This window comes from Anguilla rostrata, chromosome 2, assembly GCF_018555375.3.
Source record: "Anguilla rostrata isolate EN2019 chromosome 2, ASM1855537v3, whole genome shotgun sequence".
Classification (NCBI taxonomy): Eukaryota; Metazoa; Chordata; class Actinopteri; order Anguilliformes; family Anguillidae; genus Anguilla; species Anguilla rostrata.
This window is the reverse complement of record NC_057934.1, coordinates 53540468-53562834: the sequence shown is the minus strand read 5'-3', so window position 1 is coordinate 53562834 and position 22367 is coordinate 53540468. Positions and strand designations below refer to the sequence as shown.

The 22367-nt window shown below is 39.9% G+C and overlaps 1 protein-coding gene and 1 long non-coding RNA gene across 4 annotated transcripts; both read right to left on the bottom strand.

Moving 5' to 3' along the window:
* Positions 1 to 1469: 1469 nt before the first annotated feature.
* Positions 1470 to 17579, bottom strand: LOC135248440 (uncharacterized). Of its 3 annotated transcripts, none has more exons than XR_010328429.1 (4): positions 17143 to 17579; positions 16856 to 16962; positions 4533 to 4907; positions 1470 to 2130 (listed from the first exon to the last, which is right to left on the bottom strand). It is a non-coding gene; the product is annotated as an uncharacterized LOC135248440 (long non-coding RNA). The 3 variants fall into 3 exon arrangements; XR_010328428.1 differs by lacking the exons at positions 1470 to 2130; positions 4533 to 4907 and adding exons at positions 10733 to 11564; positions 15354 to 15413 and having other exon boundaries at positions 17143 to 17575; XR_010328427.1 differs by lacking the exons at positions 1470 to 2130; positions 4533 to 4907 and adding an exon at positions 14609 to 15413 and having other exon boundaries at positions 17143 to 17574.
* A 107-nt stretch (positions 17580 to 17686) lies between these two features.
* nog3 (noggin 3) lies at positions 17687 to 19496 on the bottom strand. The gene has a single exon (XM_064323086.1). It carries the CDS (start codon positions 18859 to 18861, stop codon positions 18190 to 18192), a length of 672 nt encoding a protein of 223 aa, XP_064179156.1. The 5' UTR covers positions 18862 to 19496; the 3' UTR covers positions 17687 to 18189.
* Positions 19497 to 22367: the final 2871 nt, after the last annotated feature.

Sequence of the window (22367 nt, the reverse complement as noted above, 5' to 3'; positions counted from 1 at the left end):
CACACTAAAGTTCTAAGCTTAGGGAATAAGAACTGTTAATGTGAAGTAGAAAGAAAGAAAAGCCAAAAGAGGAATGTAAAAATGATCCGTTGTCTGTAGTAGTAATACATTGTATAATCTTTATTGTTGCCCATGTATTCTTGAAAAAGTAGCTCCTGCAGAAGGCTAACTGGATTCTCCACAGGAGAGAACTGCAGCCAGCCCTTGTGGCTATTTCATCAGTTTGTTGGTTGATTTAGTCACTGCACTCCAATGGCATAATTCATGTTCCAGTCTGCCATCATTTGAGTGGATGAAAAATGGGCAAAGTTATACGAAACGTGGCCCCTGGCTTGGGAGGTTTACGATTTCAAGAGAGAAGCTGCAGCAAAGTCTCCTTTCTCCCCAGGTCAACTGACATTGAGTGGACAAGCTCACACTTGACCCGGCCGACATTCGACCCGTAACTATGGCTGATAAGCAAAGTGGTGTGCTCTCTGTTCCTCTAGCACCAGATAGCCGATAAGGAGGTCAGCAGACAGTAATCTTAGCTGGAAAACAGCTCTCTGAAAGCAGCATGACTAAATTCAGCATGACACCGGAGCAAAGCAGGGGAAATCCATCATAGTGGGACACTGAAACCACTGAGGTTTAAATCTTTGTGGGGTCAATGATGGCTTGCCTCAACAGAACAACAATGGTTTGCATGACTTTTAAAGGTGCAGAGAATTACAGAGCTCGGACAGCTACAATGTTGTTTAATCCTGAGGTACATAAGGACCTGTAATTTTTCCTTCCTTTTCAAATCTTTTGGATTAAGCTATAAAGCCACAATGGGAGTTAAGCTGCCTGTACGTGTATATGTACTATGCCGTGTTAATGAAATGATGGCTGCATTAGTTTCTTTACGTATTGTATTATTCCCATGGAGCACGGGGTATCTGTTCATGCCATAAATAAGGTCTAACATTTTTCCCATTTTGCAATTCAGTAACTCTTTTGGATTTAAACATTCCATAATGCAGCAAGTGAACTGATTTACAATTTGTTAGGTAGAGGTCCTCCTTACCTGATTTCTTTCACAACCACCACTTCACATTGCACCCACATTTCACACCAAAGTTTTTTTTTCTTTTACTGAAAAAACATTTGATTTATTATGTGCACATTTTTAAAAATAAAACTCATAGCCAGTGAATGACAGAATCAGTGTGGCATTGTTGGCAATTTGCCAAAAGTATGACAACAGATTCCCATGAAACCTCAGGCTGAAGTAGCCTCTGTTTGGACATCATTCTGTGATGGGGGTGACAGCTACATCAGCACTTTAAGCACCATCTGCCTATTATTAATCATTAGGGCGACTCCAGTGGGGGTCTACTCTCCCCAGCGTGCGCCCGCACACACACACACACACACACAATCACAATCTCTCTCTCTCTTTCTCACACACACACACACACACACAGAAACAGACATGCATGCACACACACACACACACACACAGAAACAGACATGCATGCATGCACACACACACACACACACACACACACATGCACACACAAACTTCTCTGCTTTTTACATATTTGTGCACTGTTAAGAACCCTGTCCCAAAGAATAAATGACTGACAGAAGTTATCATTACACAAAGCTGCAGATTCAATGATTTATGGTGAAATCCTGTCCAGTCCTGTGGAATTTTCCCAAAATAAGTTCATGTAAACAGCTCGCGACAAAGAGGCACTCAGAGCAGGCTGGTATGCATAAACAGTTTGAACAGTGCAGAGCAGTGTAATCCCCCGACTGCAGGCCAGTCTGGAAATGTGGAGTCTCCCCTGGCAAAATAAGCCAGACTCCAATCCATCTTCCATCGCAATAACACCCTTCTCAAATGAATCCATTTTCCAGGTACTTCTAAGCTTTGCTGCATCCATGCCTTCACTACGCAGTGTCATCTTTCTGAGTTTTTCGTAGTGCTACCAGGGTGCTGTACCAGAGAGAACCTCTTGAGCAATCTCCCTGGTCAGTTGCATTCAACGTTCTACTATAAATGCATTCACATGCTGCATTCCAGGCTCAACTTGTTTTTATTGGTTTCTTTGTTTTAAGTCCACTAAAGAGAGGAGTGTGCAGTATTTGAAGGTCTTGCATCTATGAGGCAAAGAATTTCAAAAAGAAGTTGATGAATTGGGTACTATCTTAATAGGAACCTGATCCTTTTGCAATGCACAACTTTTTCTTTTTTTGTACATCTTTCACGGTCTGTTTCTAAATGACCCTGCTGTAGCAGTGTAAACAAACTTCAGTTTGCCCTCTGATATTCACGGTGAAGGCAAGCGGCAGTCCTGCACTATGACAACAAAGCTTCAGACAGACGATGTCATGCGCCTTACCTCATTGTCCATCCATCATTGTCCCGGAGTCGACATGTCTAACAGTCTCACTTTTACTTTTAACAGTCTTACATTTATAACTGACAAGGCCCCTCCATCTGTCTCTCTATTCTAGGCTCTTTAAATTTGACCAGCTGAAGCCTCGCCATGCGGATATCCCTGGTTTTAAAAACAAAATAGAACATTACGAGCTTCATGAGTTCTCTCTTGAAACTGGGTTGGCACATGCAGCATGCATATAACTATTACTAAATGCATTACATTATAACAAAATCACATGGGTGACATCATAATGGTGTCATGTACCCTGGCAAAGAAAAGAATAACGCAGTGATACAGTGAATGAGGTATGCAAGATACACACTACCACCGCAAGCGATCTGGTCAAACCTCAACAGCCTCCAAATTTAGTGCTAGCGAAAGCAGTGAGACTGAACAGAATGTATCAAGGACACACTGCTAGAAAATAATATTTCATGAGGAGCTTTGTGGCAAAGCAGGCCACAGACAGTGCACTAGCTGGTAAAGAGTGTCTGCACAAACAGCAGAGTCGGGAGGTACAGTAAAGAACAGCAGTTTGTAAAGCTTATTTCTGCAAACCCTCTTCTTCGGCTATCCCTTTATTGCTTGCAATTGAGGCACATGCTCTAAATAGCTCGTCACAGTTATATCCAGAGCATGTATGGTCATTTCTAGTCTTGGTGTCCCAAAGTCCTTCTGGGTTCAGATTTGCCTTTCAAACAGAGGCTGATCCATCGTTGTAGCATGAAGTGGAAATATATAGTTCTCTTTAAATATCAGAAAAATGGGTTGGAACCTTGAGAGTTGAAGTACTAGAGTTACTGTAGACCATATCAGAGTATTGAATTAGAAATGTATTTATCTTTGCTAGGCATTTGAAAGCAAGGGTCTGTTGTCATCCACAGTCAAATGTGCGGTATGTACTTGCTATAAAATGATCTCATCCTGTAATCTGGTGTATTTTTTAAGACTTTACTGAGTTGACTGGTGAACAGAAGCTGAATGCTGTGGAGAAGGTAGTTCCCACCTCTGTAAAGTAAAAGGACTGTACACAGTACACAGAGATCAGGGAATTCAAGTAAAACCAAATAGGTAAACTGCATTGTTAAATGGTACCCTCTCAGTCCTTTTGCCAATCAATTCTCTTGCAACTTGTTTGACAAATTCACTGCTGCAAGTTGTTGTCCTTGTCTCGCTTCTCCACAGTTTAATTATGCATTACATGGACTGAGCACTTAAGATAATGTGAGAACAGCAATGTTTCCACCAGGTTGTATAAAATGTGTATTGAGAACTGTGTCTCTCTTTTTTTTTGAGTCACCTTTTCTTCATTCTGAGTAGCTTTGAATCCTCCAAACTGCCCCCACTTGCTTCTCTGATATTACTTTTCAACTCTACCTGAGGGTTTTTCTCTCCACTTTCTGAGGAGATGAATCCCTTTCCCAAGCCCATAAGCTCTGAAACTGAAAACTGCGGAGCAGGGAACCGTCTCCTCTGACAAATCGGTTACACCTGACAGGCTACCAGACCTTGTGTGCCATGGAACAGTGCTTCTAGTGGGTTTCATAGGTCATTACTGTGGCTCCGGCTATCGTAAGATCCACCAGCTTAACAGACAGCAGGCTATACTTGGAGACAATAGCTTACCAGGCTTTGTGTTAGCTAAATAACTGTTTGTGATTGACGGGTGCGTAAATTTTCAGATAGAGATGCTTTTCTCAGAACTCTTGTAGAAATAATTCTTAGGAAGCAATTTGAAAATGAGCAAACTCCAAAACCAGGTCGTATTTCCTACATGAGTTGGAGAAAATGTATTTTATATTGGCTAGAGTACTGTGTCTATCAGTAGAAAGAGACAGCCAAGCTGTTGTACTCAAGCAATGAGATGCATCCACACTGACCGAAAAGGCTACATTTCAGGCACTTCATAAATTTTATGATTTACAGTCTGAGCTTGAGATTCTATACAGAACTGAAACATTTTCAGCTCATCTTGTAAAACTCCAAAAGAGGAACAGATATACACAATAATCATGGTTGAAATAACACATATAATCCCAGCTAAATCCCGCTAGGAGAGAATAGGTAATTATCTTAAGTCGCTCAGTCGCAGTATTTGTGAGGAGAGGAAATGCTCACAGACTGTTGGGGGTGCTTGGTCTTTATTTGTTTAGAGCTGATCAGCCTAACAGAATCCCCAAGGAGAAAGAATCTAATTTTCAAGGCTGTCACCTTAGCTCAAGTCAAGTCATTTGAAAGAGGAAATCAATATGTGACTGACAATCCAAAGGGCTCAAAATTGGTATGTATTACCACTACAGTTACATTGGTTTTTTTTCACCAACTTTTAGTTCTGAAACATGTCATTTCAATATTATTCCAATACAATACCCTCCAAACACTTAATAATTATCGACAATATGGATTTCACAAAGATTACAGTGTGGTATACCAGGATGTCTTTGGTCCAATCCAGGGTCAGCAGAATATCTGTGTCATCTAGCAACCATCATACTGATGTGGGTGGAAATACAAAAAAAATGTATATGAGCACTAACAGCCACCCAAGACTGAGATGAAATGCAAGCAATTACTTTTATTCAAACAATGATACTTTCTTTATTCACCCATTTAGCCTCAGATACCATTGTGCCACACTTGTCAGAAGAGCGTTATAATGGGAGCAATGGCATTTCTTCTCATGTGACTCCATGGAAACACGGACTTAATACATCCATATTTATGCAGTTCCTCATTTTCTACCCAGCTCTGCTGACCCGTCTGCAGCCAGGGCGGCATTCCACAGTAATGAAACACTCCTAATCCGTAATTACGCTCCGCATGCCAACATGTGGGTGCGAGTTCATCCTTATTCATCACCATTCAAAGGATCAATTCCATCTGTGAGACGAAATCCAAGAGTAAACGCAAGGCTTACAGGGTAAATAAACGTCCCGGAAAATGCTAGTAAATCAACCAGAGCCCGATGAAAAGCTGTCTTACTTAGTGTGAGGAGCAAGCGATCAAACTTTGCGACTGACGGAGCCACAACTCTGGTCATGCTATTTGGAAAACTCAAACGGTATGTGCAAAAAGCATGGCTAGAAAACAAAAGCAACTCTGTGCAGGGGAAAAGAATGAAAGAGTGAAGGACAATGTTATGGCATTATCTGGACCGTCTGCAGCCCTCCACTTTGGTCCCACCCGTTGGTTGTGGATGTGGAGGATGCCGTTTGATGAGAGGCAGAGCCTCTTCAGTGTGAAGGAGCGATGTGGTATTATTCATGAAGGACTGGTCTTTTTCTCACGCATGACTGTTTCATTTGATCACACCCCCCTCCCTCGGCGCGCCATCTGTTCTGTTCTGAACAAGCTTTTCAAAAGACCCCGGCCCCATCACGCTGCCTTATCGCCAGCGGTATCCAGACTGCCCAGCCCGCTCATCACCGCTCGCGATGGAGCCTGCGGCCGATCAGACCTTTTCAGCCCAGAGCCCAGGGAGGGGATGGTGAAATGCTGAAATTTCCATGCGGAAGGCGTGCTGAAGGGTCTCCGGGCAGGTCTAGCGGAGTGATGAAACAGGTGGACGGAAGGTTCTGGGCGTTCTGTAAGGATCGCATCGCCTGCGGCTGTCATTTCTACTTTGGCGCTCCGTCCAGAGCGCCGAGCCAGAGCTCCTTTTTATTGGACGGTGAGGTGTGTCATTAAGCTGCTGAGGGTAAACACACGCACGCCGCTCTATCTCCCGCCAAGCAGCTGGCAGAGGAAACCGTAATCTTCTCCTGCTCCATAGCTCTGCTTTATTCACCACCAGCAGATCTGCCAGTCCTTAAGGCCTATGTCCTTTTCTCTGACTTCAGCTTACTCTTCAGATAACACCGTTTCAACCTAAAATACAGCAATTGGCAGCTTAGCTCTTCTGCCACTCCTGTAAATATACTGTTTGAAAATAGTATGAGTATTCTTCATTACATATATTTGTAGAGTTGGTACAGTGCAGGGGAATTCTAAAAGATGTATTATTTAAGCTGAAATGTGTATGTGTGTGTGTGTGTGTGTGTGTGTGTGTGTATACATATATATATACACACACACACAGACATGCAAAAATGAAGACTGAAGGACACTGACCTGTGAGAAACTGCTAAAATTGAAACCACTAGGTGGCACATATTTCCTAGAAGATAAAGTGATTCAGACTTGGGTAGTTGCCAAGAGATCTTCTGAAGGAAGATGTATAGGTATGTTTCATTCAGTAATTCTAGACCAAGCTTTGCTATAAGAAAAAAAAGGACTTCAATCAATTTCAATTAAAGGTCAAAGATTACCTGGACACTTCAAAATTAAAGGAGTTCATTCAAGCAGGCCACAATGATGTGATGTGTTATGTATGCATGTATCCAGAGTAAAGCAGGTTCGTGTAGTATGGTGAATGTATAGTATGTAACCAGAATACATATTCGTGAATACCTAACATCACTAGAGTAATATCATTGCTATTCTGCATTCTTATCTTGTAATCAGTGCATGACATGCCAGCTGGGGGATGATCCATTCGTACCAATATATAAAACAAAGCCTGAACTGCTCTATTATCTGAGCAAGCTATTAAACCTTCAGCTATCAAATCCCTTTCCGCTTGCATCTTCGGAAATCAGTACAGAAAACCTTTTCTCCCCCCACAGTTCTCTCTTCGTTTCATGAATTCTAATTTCTCCTTACATGTTTAACTCATTAGATCTTTGCAGTTCACCTCCATTAATATTTTACTCCATCTAATATCAACTGTTTGCCCTAGGAAACAAAATTGCATTATGTTCTCTTCTGTTCTCTTGCTGTGCCGCATAATGAACTGGATTTCATTAACAGCACTCTCATTTTTTTGTGTGATTCCTCTACTGTGCGAACCCCATATTTGCTCTCTGAACAAAATATCTGCATTTGGCATGTTATAAGCAGCCCACAAACATGAGAAACATATCTGACTTGACAGGCAGAACATGGCTTTTCCTACAGGTTATGTTGGTATCACTGGAGGATGTCTACTTCACAGCGAGACCAATGAAACATTCCAAATACAAATTTGATGAGCAAGAAGCTATCACTGTCTGAAGGAATGGTCCACAGACAATGGAAGTATATTGACGAGTCAGCTCATGTTCTTCATTTTTCACATTTTAGCCACTCAGCAGACACCTGTTTCCAGAGCAGCTTACATTCTTTACATACAATCCGTTTATACAACTGAATGCTTTATTGAAGCAAATAAGGCCAAGTATTTTCTCAAGGGTACTATAGCTGTGTCTCACATGCCATTGTCATGGCAGGTCTGAAGCAATGCTGTCACATTCTTCCACTTTGCTTTTCTTTTTCTTTCCAAACACATTGCTACAATATTCAACTACATGCAACATTTTCCATAGGTTCACTGCTAACAAATTAGTGTGCATAGTAAAATATGCTTTGCGGAGCACGGAAATGAATGAATACCGCTCATTTATGGGGTGCAGTACCCCTTTAAAGATTCATCAGATTTTACTTGCTTGAAAGATATTCAATAGTGAGCAGAGTAAAACTGCTTTCACTTACACCAATTTAATTCAAGGATTCTGAAGAAAACATTTGCTTTATTAAAACTGGGATCATCTTTTAGGTGCCTTATTATCTGCTTTGAATAGCTGTGTGTTTGGCCTGAATGACTATTGACACCTCCTGATTTTGAAGTGTAACATGAAAGAAAGCCATAATCATCCATTGGTCTTCATTCATTGTTATCTCTCTTATCTCCTTTTCAATGAAGGCTCTGAACTGTGAGAAACATTGTATGCAATTAAAGCCATTCCTAACCATTAGCAATACATGACTGCAGCAGTTATAGTAAAAGAAAAAGACTGAGATTCCAAACGGGCAAAATAAACAGAATCCCCTCCCCCCTGGCTAGAGCCAATAAAGTATTTTCTTATTTGGAAAAAATGCAACCTGTTGGAAAACAAGACTGAAATTTTGTCTGTAAATTTCTGACATCAATAACTGCACATTTTGAGAGCTAACCTGGACATGTAGGGTTGGTTCAGATAGCTCCAATGAGTATTTTCAAGCCTGTGTAATGTGAATTCACATTAAGCCACCTAACTAATACACAATGAGCTTTTCATCCTGCTCAATTAGACCTGGTCTCCAAGCTCCATGGCACCCATGAGGCAGTGTGTGTTTGTCTGTTTACCCCCTTCTGGAGAGACAGGCTGATAGAGAGGAGAAAACGAGTAGAGGACTCCTGTGGAGTACAGCATGGGACAATGAGTTACAAATTGGATGTAGATTGTAAACAGCCTTTAACGATGCTGCTGCTGCTCTGGACCTGGCTCTGGCCCAGACAGAAGAGCTTGTCAGCTGCCCTCTGGCTGAGCACGAACCCCCCAGCCCCAGCCTCAGCCTCGCCCCCCCCACTGTGAGGAGAACCTCCCCCTCCCTGCCTTTCCCCAACCCCACAGCTCAGGAGGGGGCACAGCAAACAGGAGAGCACACAGTGCTGTCTGCTGCTGTATTTGCAGGTATTTTAGCCCACGGCCCATGGAATGACTGTCTGTAATAGGTGTCTGGTATCCTGGGCATCTTTTGTTATGCATTAGCTCATCCAACACTTCATAGCTCAATTTCAGCGTGCCCAACAGATCCAGATCCCATGTCACAAATTTCCCAATCCCAGCCTCCAATTGTTCTCACAGTGGGTCTGCCAAAGTCCTACAATCCAAAAACATCAAATATTAATTTTCTCCTATAGTCCTAATTAAACTGGTTGGTGAAAATGGAGAGCTAAATTTTGGTGAGATCAGACTCCAATTTGCCCCAGGAGGCTCCTCCAGTTAAGGCCGTCTCAGACGAAATAACATGCTCTCGCATCCCCAAAGCCAAGCCTGTTTTGTTCAGTCTCGGCAGATCCTTCGTACAAACAGACGTGCACCCGCAGGAAGAACAAAACAAAAGATGAAAACAGATAAATCGATGGCTGGATGCATGAGACGATATTTACCGCGCGAAAAGAGGGGTGCGTGCTTGTTGGGAACGCAAGGCCAGAGACACTGCAGGTAAATCCAATGCTGCGGGATCACCGGAGAGGGGACGAGAGCAGAGAGACATTCGTCAGAGATGATGGAGCGCTCACACGCCAGCCATTGTGAGAAAATTACAGCGAGGTGCCGCCAACTGAAGCAGCGTGACAGCCTGCCAAGCAGGGAAGAACAAAGAGCCGGGGCTCTCGGTTTGATTGAGTGGCAGACTGCCCACAGAGGCTCCCCCTTTCATATCTGCCTGTGAGTCTGAAAAGATAATTGATGAGAATTCATGAGAACGGCCGTCTTCTCTTTGAATATAATGCTGACGCCATGATGCGTATGATATTTAAAATTGTGTAGCAAACACAATGTTTCTAGCGTAAGTGTCTGTGTTTTCCAAAGTATTTTAAGATGAAAAGAATATGAATTTGCGGCCCTTAGAAAATGGAAGAGACCACCATGATTGTATTCTGTACTCAAGCCAAAAAATTTGAATGATGATTTTTTTTTGACTCAAAAGAAAAAAATGTAGGATAATGTGACTGGGTACACATGGAATTTGGTGTGTGTGTGTGTGCGAGTGTGTGCGCGAGTGTGTGTGTATGCGTGGGTGAGAGAGAGAGAGAGAGAGAGAGAGAGAGAGAGAGAAAGGTATAAAGACTGGCCATGCTATGGCCAATGTTAAATTTTACTTGTTTGTGCTCACAATTCTTAGTTCATCGGTCTGCTGTCCCTCTTTTTCCCTCTAAAAATATTATACCCATTTTTGCCTTTGTGTGTATCTATACAGAGTTCAGATGCATGCTTTCACAAAACAGGGTCAACATCCTGTCTGTTGCCTTCTGCTGGTACTTGATACTTCAATGAAAATGGAAAACTTTTTTAAAATATGGTACGCAGCTACTAGTTAGAAACACTTTAAAAGAAAAAAACCAATGATATTCAAACAGAAAATGTGAACTATGTAGTCAGAAAGCTGTCTGAAACTAGCATGAGGCATAAACTGCAGTTTACCTTGTATGAAAGCTATGCTGAACTAACAAACACAATGTTTCACGGCCAGATCTGATAGGGACTGGAACATTCAGAGGCAGTGCTGCCAGGACTAGGTAAAGGACCTGCTAGTATGTGCATTCTGACATTATTTACTATACATATGCTTCTGGAAAGCAGCCTGTAGCTCTGCAATAGATTTTCCTACCCCTGCGGTTAGTATTAAAGAGTCTGTGTCCTCATCAAGGCAGGCAATCAGCTCATTTCTGAATTTACAAGGAAATTGTTTATGATTTGTTTGTGTTTTTCACTCAGCAATATTCCTGCACAGCTTGCAGTCACCACTACAGCAAAAACAGTCCCCAAGAAATACAAGCAGAATAATTCAGAAACAAAATGAGAATGCGTAGAAAAAATGTTTACAGGTTATTTTACACAAATTTCATACCAAAGAACAACTGTAAAGCGAAACCTGTGTTGTATATTATCACATCTCTCCATGCAATCATTTTAGTTCAATATCTCACCACCACCCAGAGGCTTTGGGTTCAGTGAGATACAGACTAGTTCAGTATCTCACTGACACCTAGAGACTTTGGCTTCAGTTTTTTCCTGAGCCATGCCAGACAACTTCACACCCAAACCCTCTGCGCTTTGGACCAGTATATTGTCTAGGGACAGTGTAGAGTCCTGCCATGTGTTTGTGAACCAACAGTTGCACACCACAGAAATCAAGATAAACTCATTCCAGTCAGCACCAGCACTCAGAAACAGTTTCAATTATTAGTGTTTAAACAAGCACTAGCCACATCTTTAGAAATCTGAAGTTCTACCACTCACTGTTATATAAACCATACAGTGCTGAAAGTGGTCACCAAACAGACCGCACAACTTCATTCCAAATGGCTCCTTTAAACAGAACAGAATACATACACTTGCACAGCAGTTGACTGAAGGTAGGAGATTGGACCAAACAGTAGAGACATCTTTTCAATCATAAAGACAGTGCGCCCTCAACATCAGACACATCAAAGCCAGTCTGACCTTGTATATCAGCTACTGTAGGCCTTGTTATCAGCCTTTTGGAAAGGAAGAACCAGCCATACACCTCCTGACAGCATCACATCTGAAAGACAACATACTAAAACCTCACTTGGAAGCCAAGACCAGAACATTATGAACCATTAAAAAAGGGAGCTTTCAAAGGCTTCCAATTAAATGTTGTGTGGGAGTCGCAAACTGACCAGGGCGTAAAAAAAAAAAGTGGCATCAAAGAAATGAGAAATATTTCAACATTGTGCCACACAATGATATAAATAAGCAGCCAATATTACGCAGGAACTGAAATTCTAATGCACCTTAGCTAACTCAAGTAATGTAAGCGTCTTTGAGTTCATGAAAAGCGCTATATAAAATAAATTTATTATTATTTATTATTATGTCATCTTTTAGATATTGTGACATAGTAAATAACATCTCCATAACATCAAGCTGCTATTTCTTTGTCCACATAAGAAGAAACTAATAGAATTGTATGGCTAACACATTTATATAGCGCTTTTATCCAAAGCACTTTACAATTGATGCCTCTCATTCGCCAGAGCAGTTAGGGGTTAGGTGTCTTGCTCAAGGACAGTTCAACATGCCCAGGGCGGGGTTTGAACCGGCAACCCTCCGACTGCCAGACAATCGGTCTTACCTCCTGAGCTACGTCGACCCTTTATGGTATTCATTGTACATACTGATATGCAAGTTGGTCTATAAGATTTAACACAAGACCTTCCATTACAAAGATAAACATTTTAACTGTCCTACCTGCGCATTTAGATTTGAATTCTTATTCACTATAAATCAAATGACAGGGTTGTCTATATTGACACAAATGATTATCATCACAAACAGCCAGATATCTTGAAAATGTTGTTTCTGATTGCAATATAGAAAAGAGAGGTTGTTTTAGATTTGGGACAGTAGTTTGAAGTAAGCCCAAAGAAGCATTTAATTAGTTGGTAGATCCTAAAGAAACAACTCATTTATTTTGGGGCACATACAAATGAATTTGAATAGCTCAATTTACACCTTCACACTCACACAAATGACCCTGCAACAAAATCTTACTTTCACGAAGGACTAACAGCAGAAGACTATCAATTGATGTGGAACCCATATTTGCATTCAGTTAACATCTCAGTCAAACTTAACTATGTGCTCAGATGGGAATTAAAACCAGCAATCACAGTATTCCGAAAGAACAGGTTTGAGCAATACTGCTCAGCAATAATGGCTGGTTAGCTGGTATGCATTACAAACTAAGAACATTACAGCTTTCAGTGCATCAATTGGCAATGCAACTACACCCAGTTTAAGGACAACATTTATATCAGGCATATTTCCTCTACCACTTTGTAATAGTTGACAGAGCAAAATTTAACTACCACTAATTAATTCAGACGTTCCTGAATTGTGTCAATGGGAATTTGCTGTTCTGTTTTCATAGCTGATAAACGTTTTGTTATAAAACTCACGATTTCACAGGATGGCTTCAATCAGACCAACTCATGTTCCTAATCACCCAATGTTCCAAATCATAGTCTTTATGTTAAATCAAAGATGACTGAAATTCTTCACTTCAAAGCGGTTATGTATTTTGCATCAACCTGAATCTTGGGACATGTAGTACCCCCACCAATATACATACACCTTAGCATTTTATTCACACACATCTCTCATGTAAAACATTGGCAAGATGGGTTTTGTCATCTCCTGTTCACTTTGCACTACTTCTGTTATGTTGCCAGGTCCCAACAACATAAGACTAGATCTTGATGTAGACGACCCTTAAGGATACCTCCAGTCAAAACAATGATTGATGATTAAATGGTAAGTTCTCTTAATGATATTTTTGTTACACCTGTTGTGTTACACTTGTTAATGTATGCTTGTAAAAGTGTGAAAAAAATGTGAAATACCTTGTCAAATCTACATTTTAATAATGCATTTTATCTTTGCATATATGGAGCCTTCAAGTTAGTTGTCAACAGCAGGGTTTGAGAAAGTACATCTATAATTAGCAGGTCCCTATAGTCTCAAATTTTATTTGTGGTCCCAAATTGTATTTTTATTTGTGCTGACCTACTTGTGTGGTCTGTATGAATTAAACTAAAACAATGTCAGATTGAATTGCATTTAGGGTTCACTGCATAGTGGCCTCAGAGAATTAAGTTTATCTTGATTATTCATCTCACATTTTATATAAAAATTTGAATGGGCAAAATATCAGCAAAAGCCCCAGGCCAACAGACCGATACTGCATCATCAAGCAGCCTAACAGAGACGGGCATCTCTTGAGAGGTCTGGTTCCCCTTGAGGTTTTATTCAGCTTGCTCCTCTAAAAGGATTGTATTTCTCCCCAAGGTTGTTAGCAATACACAAAATAAACACACACACACACACACACACACACACACACATCTATAGTAGACATATGTCCATTTACACATGCAATCATGCAAATGTACACACACGTGAACACACGCACGAACACACATGCACACATGCACGCGTGCTCGCACACACACACTATGCCAAACACATCTAAACTAGTCTTTTCAGTGTGAATTGAAAATTAAAATGTACATACCAACCGATCGATCTTAAGCACATGAAGATGATCACTATTTCCATAATAATATTTTTTTCTTGATTTGCCTAGCTTGTGTGATAATTATGTTGACAAACTGACAACTGAACTCAAGCAGTCTAACAAGAGTCAAGTGATTTAATTGTAACCTTGTTAAGACAAAATCATCATTAAGGTGGGATTTTTTGGAATTCTGGAAAATGTGAACCTGGAACTCCCCCCTGTGGCTATTTATGGTTGCGTGAATATTTGTTTTAGAAATTTTTATTTTATTACACCCTCACATGAATACACTATGTTCTGCTGAATCTACATAGATAGACAGAAGCCTACCTAAAATGGAGACAGAAGATTTCTTGCAAGTGTTCACGAGCCATTCCACTAGGCAATGTGAACAAATGAACCAAAACCGCTAGTTAAGATAAAGGGCATTCCTGCAGAAAGGACCTGTATCAGAAAGTTCACTGCTGCAGTGAACAGGCACCAGACACTTCATAGCTAAATGGTAAATAAATGCAAAGCTTACACAGTTAACTCAGGCGTGAATTTAATCTACCAGTTATATGCACAAAAGTTTGATATTTTGAACAAATATCAAATGTATCCAGTCATGTTAAAAATGTAATCTGGAACTCACAAAATTGATTGTGTATTGTATTTTATGCACTATTTAAATTAACTCAGTGCTTTGTGGTTAGTCGGTAGGCCCTGCCAGTTCGTAACAACCTGTAGCATTCCAATAATCTATCAAAATAGCATTTATGACATTTGAATGACATTTAAAAAGGAAAGATAGAATTTAGTTAGTAAATCATAAGACACCAGTGCTAAAGTGCTAAACTCAAAATATAGCCCATAATAATGTCAGAAAATGCCCTTTAAAGAGCCAGTTTCTTTGCATACTGTAACCTTAATACAAGATAATGTATGTATGAGGTAAAATTCCCCAAATACCATTTTCATTTCAAGTTTTCTATTCCAATATCAGAGGGAATAAAAGTAGAATAGTGGTGGTGCATGGGGGGGGGGGGGGGTCATATGTAATACAGTATTTCCACATAACTTTGTGTTTCCGTAAAAATGGAAAATAATAAAATACAAAAAAAACTAACAATTGAAACAAACATATTGCACACATTGATTTTTTTTTCTTACAGCTTCAAAAAAACAAAAAGCGCAGTGTGCTGAACTATATAAATCTGAATTTCAGAGATTGTCGGTACTGTAGTAAGATTGTTCAGAAAGCAGAATTAACATACATGCTAGGACCCTCACCGTGTCTGAAGACATGGTGTTGTCTGCTCTAGGATTCAGGAGACAGTCCAGGGAGGCTTACTGAAATAACAAAGAATGTTAACTCAGTGTTAACTCTGGTGAAAGGGACCGGAATAAACAGTTTTTTTAAAATAAAATAAAATAAAAACTCCAACAAGTGCTCTAACAAGATTACAATGCACCAGTTCTCTACGGCATTCTTTAATACCAAGAGATGTCTTGAACTGAGCTAGATGGCAGATTGAATCGATTATAGAAATACGAAGCAGATCCGGCGTTTAATTAATTTACGTGTGAGCGCAGTTATGTGTTTGTGCAGCATGAGAGGCAATCATAAAACAGATTTATATTTGAGACCGGAGTACGCGTTTGAATTACAGCCCTTCTGCCTATTAGTTTACAGAAACCTGACCCAAAGAAAAACAGCGTGGCAGGCGGCAGCCCAGCCACCGTTCCTCAGGCGCTGCTGTGGAGGTAATTGGACTTCCATTGGAGGGGCAGTCACAGGGCCCCACACTCTGCACCCCCGAACATCCAGAGGGTCATTACAAACACAATGACTTTTTTTACATGGGGTAACAGCGGACGGATAATCACATTAGGCCTATTCAGCTACGCCTTGCAACTCTACCGGGCTTTGCCTTGCAATCAAGCTCATGTTCTTAGCAGCACAAACATCACACGTGGCTTTCAAAACCTGACTGGTTTACAAAGACATTCACTTTTTCAGGAAAGACATAGAACACCTCCAAATATATATATTTTTAATTAAACTGAATGTTAGATTGAAAAAAGTCTCTCAAATCTGCTTTGTCACACTAAACTGGATGATTAATAGAAGTTTATAAGAAGGGTACAACAGCTATTGCAAGTGATATTGGACCTGGTGACCTTATCACCATTCTCAGCTGCATGTCCTGTCAGAACAGCATGGAGTCTTGGGCTAATGTTCGCTCATCAATGATGGGGGCAATCATTTTAAGACTACCTTGATAGGATCAGACACCCACTTGTGAAAAATCAGCCTATGTGGGATTGTTACAGAACCACCTCGTAGTCTTTGGTAAAGCATGTTGATATTTTAGGAATCTGGTGAGTATTCTGGAGTAAAGCTAATAATAACTGGGGTATTCTTTGTATTAAACACATCTAAGTAGCATGTTGCGAAAGACAAAACAGCATAGTGGGGAGCCTGTCAACGGATTAAAGCACTGGAAAACATCATGAAGGGGCAGAGTTTTCAGAAGGCCTACTTGCATTCTGAACACGTTTAACTAATAGTCTCAATAGTGCTGGTTATTTATGGACTTGTCAAAACATACAAAAACAGTTCAGTAATTAATAAACACAACCCTAATATTATCTTTCTTGGAGAGACGAGAGAAGTTTGTTTTCTTTGCTTGTAGACATAAGAATATTTTTTATAAGAGATCATTCATCCTGTATGCATTTATGGCGCCACACAGATTAAATGAAAGAATCTGAAAATGAAGGTCCTTAACTTTTAATCCTTTCGAAAATACCTTTCAGACGATCTATGGGTATGCAGCTTTTCTCCAAGGAAAATGCACAACTCAACTTGGATTAGTGAACATAAGTCGTTGATTTTCTAAGAAAGAAAGAAAGAAAAGAAATAAAAATAAAATAAAAAATCTTATGGTCACAAAGGAATTTTGTTAGTTGACTATTAACTTGTATAAAACTGGTTAAGTGTAGTAACATAGGCCTACGTGCAAGTTGCATTTTTAACTTCTCACACGATAAATGCATTGAAAAGGTATTTCCTTACCTTTGCCAAATTATATCGAAGCTTAGTTGCTTATTTGCTTGAAAGTACAATTAAATATTAAATACTCGCTCGGTTCGTTCATTACGAGACTTTATAGGTAGTATAGCGCAAAACGTCCAGGGTGCTTTGGTAATATTCTGACATTTCGTTTTTCAACACATACACAGGTGAATAGCGCCTGTGGAAATCGTGCAAACTCTGGCTAGCAGTAATAGCCTACGCGCTTTGAACCGACCCAGGCTACGAAAGACTCGTCAGTTGTAGGAAATAGGATATAGCAGAGTTTCTTAAATCAAAATAGTCCTTAGCAGGGATAAGTGAATTAACTGCTGTAAGGTGGTTGCGTTAAGAAGTCTTGAGGAGCAGTGCAGAGGGTCAAGTTTCATAAATGACTGTCCTCAATGGCAGGTGTGAAAGACACGTGTCTTGCTTTTAAAAAGAACCGACGGGTACAAAGACACGAAATACTCCCAGGTCCATCCAACAAAGCACTTTATGCAGGGGAGACAAACATTTCATGTATGAAGGGACACCAACTCTGCTGTGTGGTTTTAGTGGTTTTATTTTTTTAAAGGCGTTCTGCTACAAGAGTATAAAGAATAAATAGCAGTTACTCTTAATTTACAAGATTAATAGTCCAAATCTGGCGCTATATTTACAGCTTTTACCGCTGCAGAATTACACTGTAATCTAATTATTGCCGTCTGAGGTCCAAAAAAACAACAACAAACAAACAAAAAACAAACAATAAAAATAAAAACAAAACAAATTTTCCGAAGAATGGAAAATTGCTTTAAAGTCCTTCAATAAACGTGTAGCCTATTCAATCCTTCGCAATGCGAAGTGCTCTTCAATATAAATATAAAGATACATTACATCCAAGATATGTTCAACAAATACAGTAGACGCTGGTTATGCATAATACTGACCTTTTTACAAGTTTATAATTAAATGGCACCACATATACATAAAATATACATTCCTACACTCGGCAGTGCATATAAAAATAACCATGTAGCTATGATTTATATTTATAAAAAGTTCATTTCAGTTCGGGCAAGAACATTTGCATTCTGATATAATGGGGTATTGAACTTGTATCCAAGCGCATTTCAGCCCTCCTTTTCGCTGCAGGCACCTCCATCTCAGGATCGTAAAATGGGCCGATTTGGCAGGTTTGCAAACCATCCCTTCTGGAACAGAACAAGACCTTTTATTGTAGCAGCTTCCCATTTTCACATAGCGTGGCCAAAATCTGTTCCCGAGGTCGTTCCATGCATAAACAACTGGGCAAAACGCATAGGACCACAGCCACAGTTGGAGCCTTCTTTTGAGTTTTTTACTCGGTTTGTGCTTCTTCCCATGCTGTATGTCAAATTCCATTGATTTTATTTCTCTGGGCATTGCCCCTGTAGGCTTCTGTGGGAGGTCCCAATCACCCAGGTCATCGCTCCCGGCATATTTGTCCTCTGGAGATATTATAGACATAAAATGAGAATCGAACTTGCTGCCGAGTATACTTCGCAATTCTGTTTCGTTAAGATCCCTTTCCTTAGGGTCAAAGGCAGGATCGGGGTCTTCCTTAAGTTCCACAATAGGTAAACTGTCACTGGGAATGGGACGGAGGAGGTAGTAATGTTGGCACATCCCTTCTTCTATCCTAAGACCAAGGGATAAAACCAACACGTAAATAGCGACACACAATTGTGATTGATCCATCTCTTTGATGCAGGGCGGTATTGTAATTAAAGTATATATATATTCCTCACAAGCCTGCAACAAGCATCCAGTTACTCGTGCGTAGAGTATCGAGGAAGAACGAAATCAGTTGTGGTGCTTCTCCGTAGAACACGCTCACGGGCTCCAATCTCCAATCGAACTCTTCTGAATGTTCATATAGGCTAAGTTCACGTCGGTACTCACACCATCGCAACGAACCACTCTAACAGAGGAAAGTGAAGTGGAGAAGTTCAAGAAGCGATTTTTGTCGTATGACAGCAGAGTCCATGACAGGCGTGTCCTACTGGTCCCTTTTTATTTTCTGGAAAATGTGAAAAACCTGCACAAAAAGAAAACTTTTTCTGACCGAAACGAAGTTTGTGACAGCATCAAAAGCCAACACAGACCCTGCCTCTCTCATGTACTCTCACGTGTGTTAACAGCTTCCGATCTTCACTTCTCAAATTTAAGTCCTGAGCTCTGAGAACCAGCATGTTTTCTCTTTTTCTTTTGCTGGACGCCAAACTGAAAAGCACCTGGCTCGTCCGATTTATCCACACAGGCTGTGATGTAATCCATAAACCCATTTTGAATGTGGGTTTGTTAGAGATCCCCGACACCTCCTTCTCTCTGGGGGCGGGAGGAGAGGGGAGGGGTAGAGTGGGATATGTGTAGTGGGTCCAGAGCGCTGATCAACTGGATTTTGATCGCCCTCTACCGGTGGATGCAAATTCGCCTTCAATTCAATCCCCATTCGTGACAGCACCTACAAAATGTAAAATTGAACTTAACAAAAATAAATTAGTCACCACAAATTGCGTCACATTTTCAAGTATTCAGCGATTTAATCCAATAATAACAAAGTAATTAACCCATTGCTATTACTGCTGGGCCTATTAGTAGCCTACTACTAGACTACTACTACTACTATTATTGATCATCATAATAATAATAATAATAATAATAATAATGCGCATTGGTTAGTTGATCGACTGAATAATTGCATAATTAAAGAGAATGTTACAGCCTTTGTAAAATTTGGAAAAGTTCGGTCAGACATTTGATCAGAAACGTCAATAAATGTGTTTTGTGGAATAACACAAAATAAGTGGAATAAGGGGGCGTGTTTTTTCAGTTGGTTTATTTGTTCTCAACACCAAAATTATGATACGAATGCTGCTTAATGTAAGCTTTATGGTGACATAAATAAAAACCAAGTTTAACTGTGGAGGCGTTAACGACGGTCTTTCGAAAACACATAAAGTGTTGAAGGGGGTTTTACGAGGGCGACAGTCCTACAGCCCAGTGGAGCCAGGATCTTGGGTTTTCGGCTCAAATTTGTCAAGTCAATTTATGAATCACATTCTTCCATGCATTTAGGGGTGATCATTCGAAATGTCTGAGAGCAGATCCAGTGTTCTCCTGACCTTTCGCTTTGCAAGAAACGAATTAGTAATGATCCCAAAAGTTAACACTGGTTCCATCCAGGCAGAAATAAAGTTTCTATAGTTCTCACTGCTTGCGTGGGGGAATTAAAGAAGTGTATTGTACTTCGTAATCATTTTTGCTACTGGTGAATCAAACAGTAGCCTAAATGGGCGAGTCTGTTGATGCAAGAGGCAGACAGGAATTAGGCTACTTAATGGCTCATAATTCAATTTACCACAGAGTTACGGTGGTGCCTTCTGCATAAACAATATTTTCCAGAGAAAACACATTGACATGGTTTTAAGTGTGCTGTAAGTCTCAGTGGTTTCTTGACATACATTTTAAACGGTCCAGATGCAGAAGGTACACAGTTGTCAAAGCTGGTGTAAAGCGTTACATAGGCCTATTTTGTTGAAGCCCCTGAAAAAGTATATTGTCTATACATAGAGAGCCGAGGAAATTGTATAATCGATTGCAGTAGGCTCAATGATAAGAAAGACCTATTCATTTATATATTTTAAATATTTCTTTATAAAGATGAGCATTCATTTTTTATTTTTCTGCATTTGCGGAATTCTCAAGATCGACAGGGCAGTGAAAGTGTCATGATGTCATCATTTAAATGCAAGACTTTTACCCGAGGAATGGAGTTAGGCAGAGAACTCTTTTCGAGACCGCACACTCTAAGTTAAATAACTTGACCATTGTGTCTGAAATTTAACGTCGGCATAGATCACGGCCAAATACTCACAAGTCATTTTTGTACATTATAAAAATGCATTTTGAATGCCAAATGAATAGGCCACATTAACAATACAACATCATTAAACTGTTACAGTGTAAAGAATGTAGACTAATGCAGGCTTATATTTAAACATTAGAATTCTCCGTCTCCTGCCTTTCCATGACACGTACGCACACACACAGACGCACACCACATTCCCTAGTTTCAGCTGGCGCCAGCATCTCAGTACTGGCCTGTGTTTGTGTCAAAAAGACTAAGGACAATATTTCAGTGTGGAGCCAAGCCACAGGGAACCTCTCAATAAAACCTAACCAAAATAACTCCCTAATGAGCAAGAGCACCCTTGCCTAATCCAGCATTTACCGAGAAGCATGGATCATGGAAAATCATCAAGGTCTATATAGCCTACACTGTCAAATGCTGAAAGATTTTGTCTTTGATATTGATTTACAATAATAACTTGCTGCAATCTCAATTATAAACCACCATTTCACATTTTTACAGTGCTCGTCTTGTCTATATTTTACACAGACAGACTCTTGGATGTTTGACCCATAGGCGTGTATATATAGTGAGTTCCATAACATTTGGGATGAAGACATATTTTTTTATTGGGCTCTGTAGTCCACAATTTTAGAAAACAATTCACACATGGTTAAAGTTCTCAGTTTTTATTTAAGGGTATTCCATATACTTTGGTCCCACCGTATAGAAACTGTATAGAAATAACAGAACTTTTGTATATATTCCAAGATATCTAAGGGTCCAAAAACCTCTCCAAAAATGAATAAAATATTTCTTATCTACCATAAAGCATATAAATTTGCTCTTGTGATGGTGTAAGATGAGGCATTAATATCGAATTGAAAAATAATACAAAAACAGTGTGACAAACATTAACACATGTTTATCTGTACTCTACAGTATGTATTTTTTATTGAATGGGGATGGGACTACATTTTACAAATGTTACTATTTATGATCATTCCAAGGGAAATTCAGCTAGCACATATCAACACACAATCAATCTGAATATTTTCCATGCCCTAAGTGTGAAGCAGAGGTCATAGGTTTTTAAATCCCACATTATGTACAATAAGATTGCAATAAAAAATATTCCTCCATTAGAATGTTGGTGATATTCTAGCTTCACAGTAAACTGGTGCATATAACATAAAACATTACTGAGAAACCTATGAATGCTTACACTACAGTATGTGAAATGCTTGCATTAGAGAATAGTGCAAACCGCTTGAAAAACTTCATTGTGACTGGTATGAATTCTAACAAAACAGGCCACTACGCTAACACTGCCCAGAGTATGCTACCAATG